The 17,986-nt window shown below is 46.3% G+C and overlaps 1 protein-coding gene across 1 annotated transcript in view; it reads right to left on the bottom strand.

The window, feature by feature from the left end:
- Positions 1 to 381: 381 nt before the first annotated feature.
- Positions 382 to 17,986, bottom strand: part of GPD2 (glycerol-3-phosphate dehydrogenase 2 (mitochondrial)) — a 47,672-nt gene continuing 30,067 nt past the window's right edge. Inside the window, exons 6-15 of the mRNA XM_009885474.1 lie at positions 17,219 to 17,363; positions 11,646 to 11,839; positions 8,905 to 9,039; positions 8,484 to 8,659; positions 7,829 to 7,960; positions 7,216 to 7,374; positions 4,367 to 4,479; positions 4,193 to 4,271; positions 3,970 to 4,068; positions 382 to 507 (exon numbers count right to left, since the gene is read on the bottom strand). Coding sequence (XP_009883776.1) covers positions 382 to 507; positions 3,970 to 4,068; positions 4,193 to 4,271; positions 4,367 to 4,479; positions 7,216 to 7,374; positions 7,829 to 7,960; positions 8,484 to 8,659; positions 8,905 to 9,039; positions 11,646 to 11,839; positions 17,219 to 17,363 — 1,358 coding nt within the window. The remainder of the gene's footprint in view (positions 508 to 3,969; positions 4,069 to 4,192; positions 4,272 to 4,366; positions 4,480 to 7,215; positions 7,375 to 7,828; positions 7,961 to 8,483; positions 8,660 to 8,904; positions 9,040 to 11,645; positions 11,840 to 17,218; positions 17,364 to 17,986) is intronic.

Raw genomic sequence — 17,986 nt, 5'->3', positions numbered from 1 at the left:
AGCAAAGGCCGGACCGCCTTCCGCGCACTGTATTCTTTGAAGGTAAAGGGGATATCAAAGGTCACGACGGCGGCAGTGTGAGCGCTGGGTGTGCACCCGAATCTTGCTAGACTGTATCCCTGAACTCTTGTTAATGAACCCCCGTGTCTACAGAACACCCAACGCCAAAGGCCCCGTACTGGAGTAGTTAGAGCTGTACAGAAAACCGTTAATAGTGAAAACAAACGCACCAAGGTATTTTTGTAAGAGCTACACGGATGGACAGATACTGGTCATCTCAAACAAGCAAGGACAATCAGAAGCACTGGAATGTTTTTCGGCAGAGAGACGCAGCGCGGCGTCCCCGTTAGCTGCGGCTGCGAGCAGACGTTGTGCTTCAACTCACAGTCCCCCACCGCTCCGGTCCACCGAAATCACCACCCTCTGGCGCAGGTTCTCCTCGGCAGTCTTCATGAGCACCGCCAGCCGGCTTCCAGACACGTGGCCCTTCTGAATGGCACTCATGAGCTTCGAACACAAGAGGGAGAGCATCCTCTTAACTCATTTGCAAGACAAAGAACAAAGGTAGCCCCCGCAGCCCCGCAAGACCGCAGCAAGCAGCCCGAGGGCGGCAGGGTAAGGGCAACCCATACTGTCCCCGCTCCACCGGTAGGGCTGAGGGGCACAGGGGAGCAGGACGGAGCCTGCCACCCCGGCTGTCACCGCCTCTGCGGGAGATGCGCACGGCCACGCTGGCTGTCCTGCCCCGGGCCACCGGCACAGTTCCAGTCCAAACGGCCCAGTTAACACTCGGTACGGGCTCCCAGACACCATAATTAATGAAGATACAGAAATGATTTTTCCATATACAAAGCCAAACTGCTGTATGGTTTTAAAGACCCGTAGCCCCAAAGCTCATTTAGGTTTTCCAGAAGTACCAGTGCCGGTTTGGCAAGGCACGGGTGGCAGGAGGAGCAGAAGTACCAAGCACAATCCAATCGGAAGTAACAGTGCAGACAACCACCAATACCACGGGCTTTTCAGTGACATTTAAGAACACAGGAGAACCCATCTATTTCATGAGTGCTTTTTTTTTTTTCCTTTTAATATCTGAAAGATGTAACTAATAGAAGAACACCATTCCTGATCTACCACTGACCCCTGACCGTACCCTTTTTCATTCATAGGCCCTTCTTTGGAGAGACAGCGTACTTGACTTCCACAACTCTTTCAAATCCAAATTCCTTTATAGACTTTTAAAACTAATTTGCCTTTAAGTCCTTGAAACTGGACTCGGCTCTATCTTAACGAACACACACTAGTGCTAAGATTTTAGTTAATTCTTTTTTATCCCACGGATAAAGTGAGCATTAGACTTGAAATTACATGCAGTCAGCTTGTCAAAGACTACTATGGAAAGCAATCGGCACTTACAAAATGCAATTTCTTACTCCCATTGAGCGCTAAGAATCCTTCAGATTTCTTCTCCTCTACAGGGAAATCCATTAATTACACCTGCGGCTGCGCCTAGGCGAAGGCGGTATCAGCCCTGCCAGAGCTGGAAGGAGCACCCGGGAGGGGAAGGGACGAAGGTGACCCCGTGCTCTACAGACCCAGGCGAGGCTGGAAAGCCCCTCGGCATCTGAAGGCATCTTGGTCACCCTGTGCAGCCCCGAGGCACGGCAGGGGACGGAGCTGGGAAGGAGAGGACCAGCGGCCGCGAGAGCAGCAGCTACAGCCAGCAAGGGCAGTCCACCATGGCTTGGCCTTGGCGTTCTCCTGCCCCACTTCCAGAGCGATCCCTAGGCACGGGCAGGGAGGCCCTACGAGGAGAGGCGTTGCCCTCACACCCGTTCGCCCTGCGTGTCCACACGCTCCACCAGTCTTGTGTCTGTCTGCTCTGCCCGTACTGCACACTCTGTGGGGAAGTGATCACAAAACCAATGGCTGATCCTCTGGCACCGCCACGAAAACAAAGCGTTTCTGGTACGTGGGTCTGTCAGGACCCCAAGAGAAATCTGCTGTGGAGAAAAGAGCTTCCTCCTGATTTAACATGGGAGGTTTTTTGCCTTTATGTATCAAACCTAGTTCCCAAGGTCCCCCTCCTTCCTTGAGCATAAATGACAGCGGCACAAGGCCTCTGCATGCAGGTCGTCAGAAAAAGTCGCTGCCGTAAGACAGCTCCGCGTGCACCTAAACACCGCCACCGTCACAGCTCTGCCTTCCTGCCACGCTGGAGCAGCCCGCTTGTACGAAACGCTGACCGACGCAGCCCTCTCTCTCTTTGCGGAACACCTGGAAGCATCGGTGTCTGCCGGGACCGGTTCTCAGGAGACCATTATTTGAGCTACATTGGCCAACTGCCGTTGGCATTGCTCTGCGCCCACCTGGCGAGCTGCGCAGCCACCCTGCTGCAACCCGTTCCTACAGGCTAATGTAAACGTCCCCAAATATTTGCACATGGCTTTCCACAAGCATTCTGCGGCAAAATGCAATTACTTGAAAGTTTTCAGAAAGCAAACACAAAAGTATTGGGAACTGGCTTAACAGAGCCATTAAAAAAAAATTAAACAGACATTTAATGTATTTGGTTCCTTCCACGGCAACCTCCTGTTAATTTTGTCCCCGCAGTTCCTACCCAGCGCTGGGCTCCGCAGCGGCTCCCCGTGCGCCGCTCTCGGCCCCGCCAGCGGGGAGGCGCACAGGCACCCGCCGGCGTCACCGCAGTGCCCGTCACTGCTGGGAAATATTTAGATTGCGGTGCGGAAAGCACAGGAGAAGCCAGGAGCCACCGAGTTACACAGTTTTACCACAGTAACTGTGACACTATACGGAACCAGTGACTCACCTTTTCTGTTTTACGGGTACTCTGGCTTAGGGCAGGACACCCTACTGAGGCTATTCAGCACAGTAAGGCAAAAAACCCAGAAAGCCACCAAAAAAAATCCACAGAAGACATAATTACTAGTTGTTTCAATTCTTAACCACAATGTATCCAAACTAACCAAACGGTAGTTTAACACAGCCCTTACAGTGAACGGTGGGGTCCCCCCTACCGAGTCAAAGTTTTCACATGCAAAGGGATTGGAATTTTCATTTCACGTGAAAAGGGAGACCCTTTTCAATAGCCAGAAAAACAGCTGTGATTTTCTCTTCTATCTGAATGCCTAAGCATAAACGCCCAAAGCCATTGTTTCTTCTTCCCCCCATGGTTTTTTCCCCACCCCACCCCCCCTTCCCTCAAGTGCGTCTCCGTTCCCCAGCTAAATTGCTGCGTTTTAGGCAAATAAATAGTCCTTTTTTCAATGCTGGACACAACCTGTGAAAATTTTCTGCATTTAGATTCAACAACGCTGCTCTTATCTACAGCTCATCTCGAGAGAGACAATTACCATTTCCTTTGCCTTGATCTTGTTTGTTTAACTTGACACAGTGAAGAAAGGGCTGACATTGACCAAAATCCCCAGCATTAATTTATCTCATGTTCGGCATTCATCATTGCCACCATGCAGGAAAGACATGGCAGTCACTTGAAATACCACACCGAGAACGACTCTACAAAAACAAAGCCGGCTGGCAAACCGCATAGGCGAGAGGAGCTGGGCAAACGAACGTTTCAGTAGCACCCTTCATTTTATTTTAAAGCCCTGCAAGGAGCAGATAGATGGGTCGTCAACGTAGCGTCCTTCATACAAACTGAGATAACGTTAGCCAATCCGGGGGTCAAAATGGGACTATGCGGACCGGCTGTGCTTCAGCCACAAGCTCCTTCTTTAAAATATTCAAAATAGTTTAGAAACTACTAATCACTTAACAGACCCAGACACACGTCAGTGTGCGTAACTGTGCCATATACCTTCCAACGGATAACTGCATCACTCAACACTCACCCACTCTCCAACAGCCCTTCAGCAAAGAGAGAAGAAACCGCAATACCTGTGCCTTTGCTCACTGCACTTACAGCTTCTCTTGCAACAAAGAAACCCTTACCTGCAAGAACTCATTGAGCTCAACCTGTCCGTTTTTGTTCAGATCCACTTCATTTAGAATATCGTGAAGTGTATTTTCAGCAATTTGCACACTGATGCTCTAGACAAAGAGAAAAAAAGCACAGAAGTATGTCAACTGGATTGCTCAGCGCTATTTATGCCGCACTCTGAAATTCAGATAAGAGGCTTAAAAAGGAAACTAAAAGAACACAAGAAAACATTACCTCCAGGACACGCTGCACATCCAGTATAGTAATAAACCCTTTCTTGTCCTTGTCAAACATGTGGAATCGCTTCTTGTACCTGCAAGATAAGGATTATCAGTGGGAAAAACTGCACTCAGCAGAGTGACAGGTGTTAATTCCCAGCAGCACAGGGAACTCTCTTACTTCACTTACCTTTCAATATCTGAAGGCATTAGGCTGATTTCAGAGCTGTCTGCTAATTGATCTGATTTTACTTTGTAGCCCATTTCATAATAGAGAAATTTTTTAGCAGCTTCAAATTCCTCCTACAACAAAAAAGAAAAACTGTATTTCTGAGGCATAGCAAGTTCTTACACAATTATTTTTCACGTAGTATTTATCAGTTTCTTCCGCTTAACTACAATTTACCTAAGGTCCAAAAATTCAGCAGATGGTAGCTGGGAAGCATGGAAAAAATAAGTTAAGCTTAGGCACTTTTTAGTCTTGAAAAGAGCTATCAAGTCAGGTGAAAACTTGTAATTCCCGTGTAAATGCTTGCAGGCCCATCCCACGCTGTCAGTCGCGCAGGGCGTACCCACTGCTTTCACAACAACCGCACTTGCAGGTCCGGCCTCCAAAACGCCACGTAACTCACCGCTGCTATCTCGTGCAGCGTTGCACCCAACTGTCCAAAATCGGCGCAGAAACCAAGAGGCCCGACACCAGGCAGGCTCTTTATGTTTTAAACTCGTTTTCTTAATTTATTACCTGAAAGTTCAGTGCAAGGTCTTCCACAGCCGGTTTTTTAATAACTGACAAACGCCTGACACACACGCAGCGCCGTGCACCAGAGCTCCTTCTGCAGCGACGGGTGCACCAAACACGGCTGGAAGAGCGATACAAGCGCCTGCCGAGGGAGCACCGATATTAAATAGCCCGCGCTGCCGGTAACAAACTGGAGGAAGCGTGCGAAGAACGGCCGCGGCAGCAGTAAAAGATTCCTAGGCACGTACATATAAGCCACTTCATGTAGCACAGACTGGGTCGGGAAGGCGTATTGAAGAGCAACTAAACCAAACTGGGCTACTCTCACATGCTCCAGTGTAAGCACACGAATCAGCCCTACAGTCCCACACCGACAAAGACTAATTTAATGCTCTCACTAAAAGATCTAAGGTAAAGAACGCTCTTCTGGATAGGCATTGATTTGCCTCGTCCGTCAAGCGGAAATACAGCACGTGCACGAATGCTGTAAAAACACAGCGCTTCGGAACGGCCCAAGCCGGGTTCCAGGAGAGATGCTCGACACCCCGGGAGGGGGTTATCCACTTTGAAAGAAAAGGAGACTTTTCCAAAAGAAGCGCCGGCGGACATTCAGGGAATGCAGAGACTGCCTCGCTGGCGTTAGTGAGCTCCCAGGAGCCGCAGAGGGCTTTGCAGGTCTTACGGGCACACGCAGTACTGGTCGAAGGGGTGCCTAACGGCTACGGGCTGCTGGAGCGCGGGCTGGCCACCCAACCCTCACGTCACGCTGCTTTCAAGTTCTTTGCTTTGCAAACTTCCCATTTTCTAATCTATTGTCACGGAGGGATTGATATAGCTTTGTTTAACATGGTAAATTATTATACGAACGGACCTCACTGAGTAAGGGTGAGACACCTCTACCTTCAGTCAAGCACCACTGGCCATGAGGTTGCTCTACATACAAGTGACACAGCTCACAGTTCTTCGTGCGTTCTTGTGGGGAGGCTTTAGGGTCACAGCAGGTCCTCTGGCTGGCAGGATTCAAACGTGCTCCTGCCAGAGCATTATCCAAACTTCTAAGTGGCTAAGAGGTTTCATGAGCAGTCCAAGGGAAACTTCCCATCCCCTTTGGAGAGGAGGAGCTAGCTGAGCATTCACAGGTTCTGTTTGCTTCAGAGTGAAAGAAGTCCCAAACCACGTGTCCCGTTTGGGTACAGCACTCACAGAACGGTCAGGGTTGGAAGGGCCCTCTGGAGATCATCTAGTCCAACCCCCCGCCAGAGCAGGGGCACCTCCAGCAGTGGCACAGGACGGCGTCCAGGCGGGTTTGGGATGGCTCCAGAGGGGGAGACTCCCCCACCTCTCTGGGCAGCCTCTGCCACTGCTCTGCCGCCCTCACAGCAGAGAAGGCCCTCCTCAGGTGGAGATGGAACTGCCGATGGTCACCTTTGTGCCCGTTCCCTCTTGTCCCCCTCGCACTGCCTTTCCTCCGCCGTACTCCGGACAGCACTACAAGCGCAGCCGCCAGCACTCCGGGCATTTGCCTTTTTGTGACAAGAGGAAGAAGTGATCACTGGTAACTGACGTGATGTGATAGCCCAGAAGGGACAGGACTCATGGCAGCACGGGGGATGTCTACATCTAAGCTAGTTATCCAAGGGACTCCTGACAGTTTGTGGAGACCTAAACAAGGCTGTAGGGTGCAAACAAACGTGTGCACAGCAGATGCCTTCATCAAGGTAAGCCGTCTGAGCGAAGTTTGCTTACTGCAGAGCGGGCATACAGAGACCGGCTTGGATAGAGCCAGCCCGTTACCGACGCCACAAGGAAAGCGAGCCGAGTCCCACACTGCATGTCTGAGCACAGAGCCGCGGGCCGCAAAGGAAGCTAACAGCGTCCTTCAACAGTAATGTAGGGCAGAGACCGGTGCAAACCCCCTATTGCCACCTGTCAAAAGACACAGTGGACAAAAAGGAGTGACGCCGATTACAAGATCCTCCTTTTTTGAGGCAGACCTGTTGAAAAGTGTCAGTAAACACAATATTTGAACGGGAATAGGAAGTAATGCCGAGTCTGCTTTCATTTGTAGAGTTGGGGAGCAACAGGATACAGATCTTCACTTTCCCCTCCACCCCCAGCCAATACCAACTCATTTCACAGCTATTTTGATAAAGTCTTTATAATGAAATACATCAAATGAATCATTCTCTCCGGGCGAAAGCATCGCCTGAAGTTTTCTATTCAACTAATTTAGATCGTTAACATGGAAACAACTTAAGTAAAACAAAACGGTTTCAGAAGAAAAAGGCCCTTTGTACCTTTTTTTTCTGCTCACTCCAGTTAAGTTCTTTCGCCATTATATCTACGATTCTTGGCAGGGCTTCCTCTGCAGCCTGCACGTTCAGAAAGGCCAAGCGAGTACGTCGGGAAATCATATCCACTGCTGTGCGGGCATACTCTTTAACACCATAGACAACCTAGAACAATAAGAGAAGGGGAAAAATGCAGATGAGAAAGCAGAGCAGCATTGTCAGAAATTGTGTTTAGCATCACAAACCGCACTGCTGCGCTGGCTACATAAAATGAACTGTCTGTAACCAGTTCCCACCCAGCCAAGAAAAGGGTCTGAAGAACTCCTCCTTCCTTGGAACATTTTATAAATAACGCATCTGGGATCAAACATGTATATATGAAATAAAAAACAGATTTTAAATGTAAGTAATTATCTACAAATACATTAGTATGTGTATATATAAACATAACAAATAAAGCACGCTCTGGGGAAGGGGAAAAACAAGAACAGAAAAAACCCCTGGACCTCACCAAAGGAAAAGGCTTATGGAGCTGTTTTACAGAGTGAGACAGACCTGCTTGAGAACCTGCTTATCCCAAGAAGAGAATCAAAAAACATTACGTAGTTTTTCCACATACCTCAGCTTCGATATAAGGAAATTCAGACACAAGACGTTTTCCAACAATAGGCCATCTCTTTCCCGTAACTTGGGCTATTTTGGCCACCTCAAAAGCCTTGTCACCGTACGTTGAAGCTAGATGTTGAGCCACCTGTGGAGTTGAAAATGAATTCCACATGCTTTCCACATCAAATATACATAGATTTTTCTTGTCAATTCTCTTCTTAACAATAGCAAATAAGCTGAAGGAGGTATTAGATTTTGATTGCGTGGGAGAAAACACCTTGTGTTGTGACCAGCACTGTGACCAGCGCCGTGTTAGACCAGCGCTGACACCACTACGTATGTACCAACGTAACTGTGACTGCTGATGCTCCAACACTTCTGCTACACTGAAGCAGAGATTTTGTTGGGCTCAAGGGCAGGCAGACCCTAGCATGCCGTAACATTTCAAAGCAGGAAATAGCGGAGATTAGGAGGAAGGAAAAAGGGAAGAAAAGAAGAACAATTACGAGAATTTATTTTTGTTAAAACTATCTTTGCCCCCGCCAGATAATAAGCCCGTATCAGGCTCAACAGACCTGTGTACAAGTCATGCCGCTATTAGATTTAGTGGAAAAAACAAAACCCGCCACCACAGAAACATCAGAGCATCAACACAAACCATGACTCACCTCGCTTTCAAGTCCGTAATCTTGGACCAACCTAATGTAAAGAGTGGGACTCCATTCCTCAGCCCCTTGTAGCTGCAGTCCAACAGTTTTACTGGAACCTGCCTTCAGATCATGCGCCTGAATAGCTGCGTCAATGGTGTCCTGCGCCATGGCACGGTAGGTTGTCCACTTCCCACCTGTAACCCCACATTTACTTTTTATTTGGAGAAAGGAAGGGGAACACAAAGTTGGTAGGTACTACAGAGGTTTTATAGATTGCATTATTCTTACTAGACTTGCTCCAACAAGCCAGTCGTGCTACGGCTGAAAGATCATTATCTAGTTCTAGGAACTTGAAGGATTATGCTGTAACAAGAGGAGTTTGGAATAAAATACACTGGGGAAGCCCAACAAAGCTACACTTTAAGAGAACTTTCAGTACCTGCTATGGTGACAAGGCCACTATCGCTAATGGTAACGACGTGATTCCGGGATATCGACTGCGTGTCTTTGGAGTTGGGGTCTGTGACCAGAGGACGAATGCCACTCCACGCTGCCAACACGTCTCCTCTTCTCACTGTCCGGAAGCAAAGGTCAGCCAAAGTCAGCCAGGAACTGATGGGTATTTATCTCCTATCCCTCCCGTGGTCTTTGTGGCATTGCCTCTGAGTAGATACTCGCTGTGGAACAAGGACTGCACCACGCCATGCTTGTTCGTCAAGCAACTCACAAAGCTGGAGAAGATTCTCCAAAGTAATGACATAAGCTGGGCTACAGAACTGGAAACAGCACTGCCCTGATCGGTATCAGTAATATTCTCCAGCCCAAAACAAAGCCACAGACAGAGAGGTCTGTTATTCACGCTGGTTAAAAATCCAACAGAATAGAGATATCCTGGAGACTGATCAACCAAGAGAGATTCAACTGTCAAACTCACCCATCAGCTCAAAACCCCCCAAACCCAAAAAAGAAACCCCACCAAAGCCAAAACACCCAGTCCCGGGCACCAAGTCTCCTCTGTGTTTCCTTGTGCCAACAGGACAGTCCTTACATTATATTTTAGAAAGATAACAAAGTTTGTTCCACACGAGAGTAACACTTGCTTCTAAGACTTCAAAGCTTTTTCTCTAGCTTGTAGGTGATTTTTCCAAGTTTTCCTCTTGACAAGTGATCTTTACCCAGAGCCTTTATCGGAAGCGCAGTTACACATATACACGAGAAGATCTCCTGGCCCGGCTGCGGTCGGCTGTAGCACATCCCCAAAGCCTGTATCCCACGCCAGCGTCTGTTACCGCACAGCAACCCAAAAGGGCCCTGCCGACTTCTAACGCAGCATCTCTCGCACACCCACCTCTTCCCACGCTGCCTTCTCTTCCTCCTGCTTATCCCTGCTTCAGAGAGCTGGTCCCGCTCCACAAGAAGCCTGTCTAAATGGTCATTTACTGGTTTCCCCCCCCCCCCCCTGCGCCACCCTTCCTTCTCTGTTTTTTTCCTTCCTGTGCAGTTACAAGTACACTCCTAAAGCCAACCCCGACTTCTCAGTACACTCGGAGGAAGACCTGAAAGCATCAAGGAGTCACAAAAGCCCCTAACAGTGGCAGGGAAACACCTCAGCCTCCAAAAGTCGGGGTTTTTTTAATATGTAAAAACATGGGAACAATAGAGAATTTAATGAAATTAGTTTTGTTGCTTATTAAATTTGCAATAGAAAAATTGACCGATTTGCTTTACACTGAAGTCTTTGGAACATTTTTTTTATATAACTTTCAAATAAATGATAATTGAAAATCAGTAAAAGGGTGTCAAAATATCCCCCAAAGAACAGAGAATAGATTTCAGAAATCAATGGTGCTCTGCCAGCATGTTTAACCTGCCAAAATGAAGTGTTAATCACAGAAATAAGATACCATATTACGTTTATAAACTAATGAAACTAGAAAAAGCAGCATGCGTGACACTATAATTAAACAGTTGGAACACATCCAAGCCTGTGTAAGTTGATAACCCTGGCACTGTCTCTGGCAGCAAAAAGGCAGGTCTGCAGTGGGTTGATATGGCCAGCACAGTTGTTAATTCAATAACAAGCAATCTATAAACACTGCTAATTGCATATTTGAAAAACAGCGTGCACCTAGGTAGGTTTCATTCAAAAGAATTAAACACTTCATAATGTATTTCTGTGAAATACCTTGCAAAACCTCTGCCTTATTCCCAGTCTTAACTCTCCCAGCTGCCTCTCCGACCTACCATGCTTACTTATATCGACCTCTGCTCGAGAAACTTAAAGGTACGTTTCCCGAAGACTTTTTCGGAACTTCATGCAACACAGAGCCATCCATCACCCACTTCAGGGAACAAGTAACCCAGTGTTTCCAACCTCCGGACAGTAAGTTTTCCTAAATCTAAGGATGATGCAACGTTCCTGACTGAGTGCTTTTCAGATTTATTTAACGCTGCTCCTACGACAGAAATATAGAAGTACAAGTGCTTGCACAGAATAACGTAAAAACCTCGCTACGAAGGAAAGAAGCCCCTCTCTTTTAAGCCGGCGCTGAGTCAGAGCAGTCCAGCATCGTACACCCAATGTGTTCTCAGCTCGGGTACCGAAGGGAACAACGCCACCAAGTAACTTTCATAAATTCTTCTTTTTGCCCATTATACTTTCCTCTCCCATGGAAAACTGACACTACTGGATATTTACCAGATCAAGAAAAGTACGTGCTATGAATAAAGTACCCAGAAAAATGGAAATAAAAACAAAGACAATGGAAAAGTCAGAACAACTTTTCCTTCAAGAAAAGCAGGTGAAGTATTTGATGTACTTGTGTTGATGTACGCCCGAACTGCCCCGGTTCTGCCAAACCTTGCCTCTGCCACCCAGGGAGCGCGGAGGGAGTGCTGTGCAGCCGGCGCCCTCAGACCAGAGGGACGCGAACACTCAGCACGCAGACATCAACTCACGTCCATCTAAATAGTCCAACTCGTGCAGGTACACGTGGAAAAGCATCATTTTTAGCTCTGATACATAAATCATGATGACGCTTACGTCCCACCAGTTTAGAAACACCCAGATGCACAAGAACCAGTTACCAGAGTCACAGAAAAACTTGAGACAGACAGCATTTACCCCCAGTGGAACGCCACAGCCGCAGCAGCACCTCCCCGGAGCTGACAAAGGCTTACCTTCAACATCAACACTAAGGTAGTTCCGCACTTCATTCAAAATGAAGTTTATGTCTTCTTCTGTTGGTATCGGATGGGAAGTAACATCAGTGGGGCTGTCTGTGGTCCCTGCGATAGTCATCTTCTCCCAGGGCAGGAAGAAAATCACTCTACCGTCGCTGGTGGCTGGGTCAAGCAGACCCATGTTATCAGGGCTGAAATAAAGAAGGGACATGGTTAAAAACACGTCAGGCGTCACCGGGATTCTGTTCTTGCACACCTTGTACCCCAGGTAAAGGATTAGAACGGTACCTTTGTTCTTAGGTCAAAAATTTTAAAAATAATAACAATAAAAAAATAGAATCAGAGATTTCACATGCGGCCATGACCTGACTTTAAACGGGAGTCCCAGAAGTTTTGAGGAATAAGGCCCCTGAATGTGATGCCCAGGTATTACTAGAGTTTGGTTTCCTAAGAAAGTTAGCAGACCACAACCTTACATCGAGCAACAGCATCTCCCATCTCCATTCACTCTGGAAAATCTTGCTCATTGGAATTTCAAATACAAACATTTGGAAATTTTAAAACAGCAATTACTTGAAACTCATTATGGAATACACAACTGCTTTTAAACAAAAAACGGACAATCCTTTGTATTATGCCACAAAGGAAAGGGAAGGCTGAAACAGAAGCGCATTAAAATGGAAGAAATAAGAACAGAACTCTAGTTCCGTTTGGCTGCCTCTGAGTATATAACAAGAAAAATTAAAGATGAAATATTATTAACCCGTTATCAATTGTCTGTGCCCTAAACAGAGGGCAAAAGTAAAACCAAACAAAATCCCAATGGCTTCTACAACCTGCATTCGCAGTAAAGGCGGGGCGGGAGGGACAAGGTTTAGCAACAGAAAGAAGAAGTAGAGGAAAGAAGAGAAGAGCGGCATTGACATCCTACGGGTTATGAGGACACTGAAACAGTAAAGTCCAGTGACACTACAGCCCGCCACTCCATCGGGAACGCGCACCCGCAGACTCCCGAGGGGTTCGGACCAAGAAGCACACTCCGAAAGCTCCCGGCTCTCGCTCTCCTGAATGGGGAACTGTGTTTTGAGGGGAAAAAAAAGGCAAGAGAGACACTAACTGGATTCTACTATTCAGAGATTTTTCCTGTGTTTATGCCAGTGCTACAAACAGAATGATTTAATTCTTCGTACAGGAAATTTTAATTTATGCATCAATGTTTTCTGCTATAATGTAACAAAAAAAAAATAAAAATCCACAGGTACAAACCCCAGTTATCCTCATAACTTATTAAAGAGCTCTGCTTCTTTTTCAGAAAACAAAAGCTTCTATAAACACTTCAAAGTAAACAGCTTTTATGTAGGAAAACATTTAAGCTGCCTTTCTTTTTCGTGTTCATTTTTATTTAAAGGAAAGATGCCGACTTTCATTGCAGGTGCTGGAAGTCCTTCTAAAAACATGCGCAGTCAGTTCAGCAGTCTTCGGGTTCTGCACCTATTCCTGATAACAGAAGGAGAATATAGAAGCGTCTGGAAGGAGGACAGGAGGTATATATTTAAGCGGTAATAAGGACCATCAGCCGGGAATAATCCAATGGACTCAAATACCTCCTAACCCAGTAAGCTGAAGGAAGACAAAGACCTGCTTGGATATGGATTAGCTATTCAAGAGAGCCGCAAGCTGAACCACTGAATATTTCATTTTTAGGAAGTCTAAACTGATTACTGAAGGTAAGTTTTCAATATCTGAAAAGGCTAGAAGAGAAGCTGAAAATTTCATATATAGCATGTATATTAGAACATTTTTTAGATGATATTTATAGACCGCTTAAGCATACAGTTGGAGAAGTACAATTTAATAGGGGAAGTCAACACAGATTTGTGAAAGGTAAATCACGTCAGACAAATGATTACTTTTTAAAATGAAAAAGCTATTGATTTAGAGACAGAGGAAACTAGAGATTTAATATACAGTATCAGAATATTCAGAAAACTTTAGACATTTTCTCAAAAGTATGATTTTAATGTGATTTCATAAAAACTGTTAAAAATAAGGAAGAGAAATAAGTAAAGACTTAAACTAAGTTCCACCCCAACAGCTATGGCCTGAAGTGTTTTCAGTTGGATTACACAGCAAGGGATGGCTTCACTAAGGGCAAATCGGGCCTGACAAGTTTGGTGGCCTTCTGCAACGGCGTTACCGCGTTGGTGGGTACGGGAAGAGCGATGGACATCATCTACCTGGACTTGCGCAAAGCATTGGCACTGTACCGCACAACATCCGTGTCTCTAAATTGGAGAGACATGGATCTGACGACGGCCCACTGGGTGGGTGAGGAACTGGAGGGGCGCGCTCAGAGCTGTGGTCAATGGCTCCGCGGCCAAGTGACGAGCGGTGTGCCTCAGGGCTCGGTACTGCGACTGGTGCTGTTTAACACCTTTGTCGGTGACATGGGCAGTGGGGTTGAGTGCACCCTCAGCAAGTCTGCCGATGACACCAAGCTGTGTTGTGCGGTCACCACGCTGGACAGAAGAGACGCCACCCAGAGGGACCGGGACAGGCTGGAGAGGTGGGCCCGTGCAAACCTCATCAAGTTCAACCAGGCCAAGCGCAAGGTGCTGTACGTGGGTCGGGGCAATCCCCAGCACAGCTCCAGGCTGGGGGGAAATGGCTGGAGAGCAGTCCTGAGGAGAAGGACCTGGGGGTGTTGGTGGGTGAGAAGCTCAACACGAGCCGGCAATGTGCGCTGGCAGCCCAGTGAGCCCCCGGCACCCCGGGCTGCATCCCCAGCAGCGTGGCCAGCAGGGCGAGGGGGGATTGTGCCCCTGTGTAAAATAAGGTGTTTCCCAACAAAAAGAATCTTCTTAACACCCAAATATTGGCAGTTCTGGAAAGCCTCTGGAGTCATGTTGCTGCACACCAGGAATACTTCTGAAACAACGTGTTGTTTATAATACACAAATTCTTAAGATTACAGAACGGATGTGAGAATGTGTATGAGCTACAGCAATATCGGCCTTCATAAGATTTCTCTAGCAATCTTTAAAGACTACTAAAATGGGTAAGTTCAGGATTGTAAACTCTAATATGAAGTACAAAGCGATGCCTTTACATAGCAATATAGTGGCAAATGGTCTTGTACAGGTGGATCTGAAGTGACTGTCAGCAGAACAAACATCACGATGCACGACCTCACGGTAAAGCAATAGTACGGTATTTAGGAGTTGACTTAAAACATTCGAATGTGTTTGGAGCATGTCTACTTTTTAAAAAGCTTCCTTTTGCAAAAAGCAGTGCAGCTAAATTGGATAATGTATGTCGAACGTATGACAAATCAGGAAAGAATCTTGAAAACAGTTGACTAACGTACACATAGAATGTAAGAACCTATAGACTACTGAACTCAGGAAGATGATTTAACTGAAGGACAGAGCAGAACTCTTGAGCTTGTGGTGGTTCAGTAAGTGGTTCATTCCTGGAGATTAAATATGGCATTTTACAGGGCAGATGCATGGAGGATCTCTGGTTGAAGAAACATTCGACCAAAGCACCACAAATGCAGTTAAAGAACAAACAGGTGACTTCCATAGAGTAGGTCTGAGGCTTAACAGACAAGTTGCCCTGGGATCTGGAAGGCAGAGCAGATCGGAAAACTCAAGAAAGATGGAACACATCTGAAATTTGTCAGAAACGGAGGGGAAAAAAGTATCACTTTCATAGACACGTTCCAGGCAGGAAGGCTACCTGAAGGAAGGTGACCAAAACCCTCTCTCGTTTCAGCAGATAATATACCTAAACAATAGGGAGCGAAAGGGACTTAAGTGCAGCTGCTAGAATAGGCATGTGTGCACTAAAGATAGAATTCATGAGAGGAGGAATACCGGGACTATTAACGGAGAACATAAATGAGACAGAAACCCTTGGGAAATGAATGCATTAGGTTAACATTAGTTTTACAAAATCTTAACTATGTTTATATCTAAAATCCTCTACCTGATTAAACATGTTAATTTGTGCGAGTATGGGCCAAAATTCTATAGAACATTTACCACAAGGGAAGTGGACACAGTGAAACGACAGTCTGTCTTTGTTGGTGAGTATTCCTTGGCACCAGGAGAAGACCTGATACAACTGAGATGAAATACCATGAGTATGTTCCATGTAGCAGACAGTTCCCTGGTTTCAGCTATCCCACTTCAAGGAAATTCAGTACAGTTTTATCTAATCAGCTGTACTGCGGAGGCAGTATGTGGGAAGATACTATTTTACAAGAAAAGTAATGCCCACATGCTGATATACACAGGGGAACAAGGAGAACAAGAATTCTCCACGTTTCCAATTAAAATTCTTAGGTTATTAAAGAATAAACAAATTAGAGCCCTCGTGCGTATCAAGCCATCTTCTACTTTGAATTTAGAGAGAGTGAGTCAAAGTTTTAAGACTTTACATGTTTTTGCTGTAGGGTCATTAAGTCAATCACACACGTCCTTCTCATAGCACGCGAGGAAAGGAGGATTACAACGCGCTCCTCCACGTTGCTGGTGCTGTGAAGCAGCTATCAGGTCATTTTCCCATTTTTCGTGTGGAAAGACACCAAAAAAAAGAACAGAAGGCCAAAAATGCCTCAATTTTGCAGTCTATGGTCATGTCCTATTGGGACAGCGCAGGCAAAACCAACATGTCGTGCACTGGAAGTCTGGATTTATATTCAGAGGAGTGCGGTGATGATATGGAAGGCATTATTGTAAGTGCACTGTATCAACAGAATTGGGATAAGTCTATAAATGTGAATTTCCATTAGGATGCTAATGACTTCAGAAACCAAAGGTAATATTTGAGTTTCAACTGACAAGGCTTACTTGGGAGAAGGGGATTTGGCTTTGCAGCAGCAAACAAGGAAAGAAGCAGGAGGCTGCAGAGCGCGCCCGCAGAGCGCCACGGGAACCTCTTCTGTGAGAGGCTCAGCAGGGGGAGGCAAGTCCTTGCCACCAAAACCACCACGGCTGGGTGGGCTTGTGCCCACAGCAGCCTGGGAATTTACTCGTCAACTTATTTTGAACTACTTATTATATTGCCTACATGCTGCGCTCATATTTACTACGAGCGGAGTCGTAACGTGGCAGAGTGTCATTGCACAGAGAGTTTCATATTTAATGGGACAAGAGTTTTTGTACGAAGGTGGCAACCTCTCTGGAAGGTTTTATACGCTTCTTGTTTTCTTAAGAGGGGTGAACAAGCAGTTGCTACGCTCAACTCAAACTCATTATTAAGAAAGGTGCCTTTCACAAGCCTGCTGTAGGTGCTCTGCCTAAACGCCCTTCTGCCCCAGCGGGAGTTCCGCCTGGGTGAGTTTTAACTAACAACTACAAGACTTCAGTCTTTTCTGAATATAGGAAATTGTTCTTCTAATCGGCAGGGTGCCAGAAATCCTCTTTAAAAAACCCCCCAAACCCAAAGAATCAAATTGTGCGTTCAAAACTACCGTAAAACCCACAAACGCGTCTCCGCAAGCTTATTTATTAAAGACCCCAGCAGAGATTGTTACAGACGGTTTAGGCTTTGAATATCGTTACCTGTAATAACCAGGCATGACAATATGCACGCCGGCGCTTGGCTGACAGATGTTTGGTACTTCCTGATCATCCATTTTGCGCACAGAGTCTGTGAAAGGTCCCGTAGCATTGATAACACATTTGGCTTTGACATCAAATTCCTGCCCTGTGAAAGAAAACAGTATCAATCACGTACACCGTTTGTTTTCCTGCTCACTGACACCCGCTATTATTAATCTATCTATGAACTTAACCTGCTGTAAAGTATATCGTGCTTGTCTGAACAGAACAGCTGCTCGGTTTTTAAAAATTAACAGAGTTTGCACGTAACGCTAGATTTGAAAGAAAATGTTTTACAGTAAAATTCCATCTTATCTGTAAAGGCAGAAGCAGGTAGACCGGGTGGAAGTTCAGCTGAAATCTGCCTCTCAAACAAGAGAGATTTCAGTGGCAATCCGCAGACTCGGTAAATGGGGCTATTACTGTACAGCACGCAGCATTTTGCAATATCATCGTGGCTTGACAGAAGGGTTTGGATGTAAAGCTTAGTCTACCCTGCCAAAACACTGGGATTTGAGTGAAAAACCTGACAGAAGTTAAAGATGATTGACACTAATGGTATGCCGCTGCACTCGGGGAAGATGGCTCCTTTGTCGGTTCATTGATATTTACAAACAGCAGCTCTCCCCGCTCCTCCCTTGTTTCGCCGTTTCTGTGTTTCTCTAACGAAGGGAGCACGCTCCCCTGAAGCGCTGTGCTTTCTGTTCCACCGCGGCACGCTGCAGCCGG

Source organism: Charadrius vociferus, unplaced genomic scaffold (assembly GCF_000708025.1).
Source record: "Charadrius vociferus isolate BGI_N301 unplaced genomic scaffold, ASM70802v2 scaffold404, whole genome shotgun sequence".
In the NCBI taxonomy this organism is placed as follows: domain Eukaryota; kingdom Metazoa; phylum Chordata; class Aves; order Charadriiformes; family Charadriidae; genus Charadrius; species Charadrius vociferus.
The sequence above is the reverse complement of the archived record's forward strand: the minus strand, read 5'-3'. Positions and strand labels throughout refer to the sequence as shown.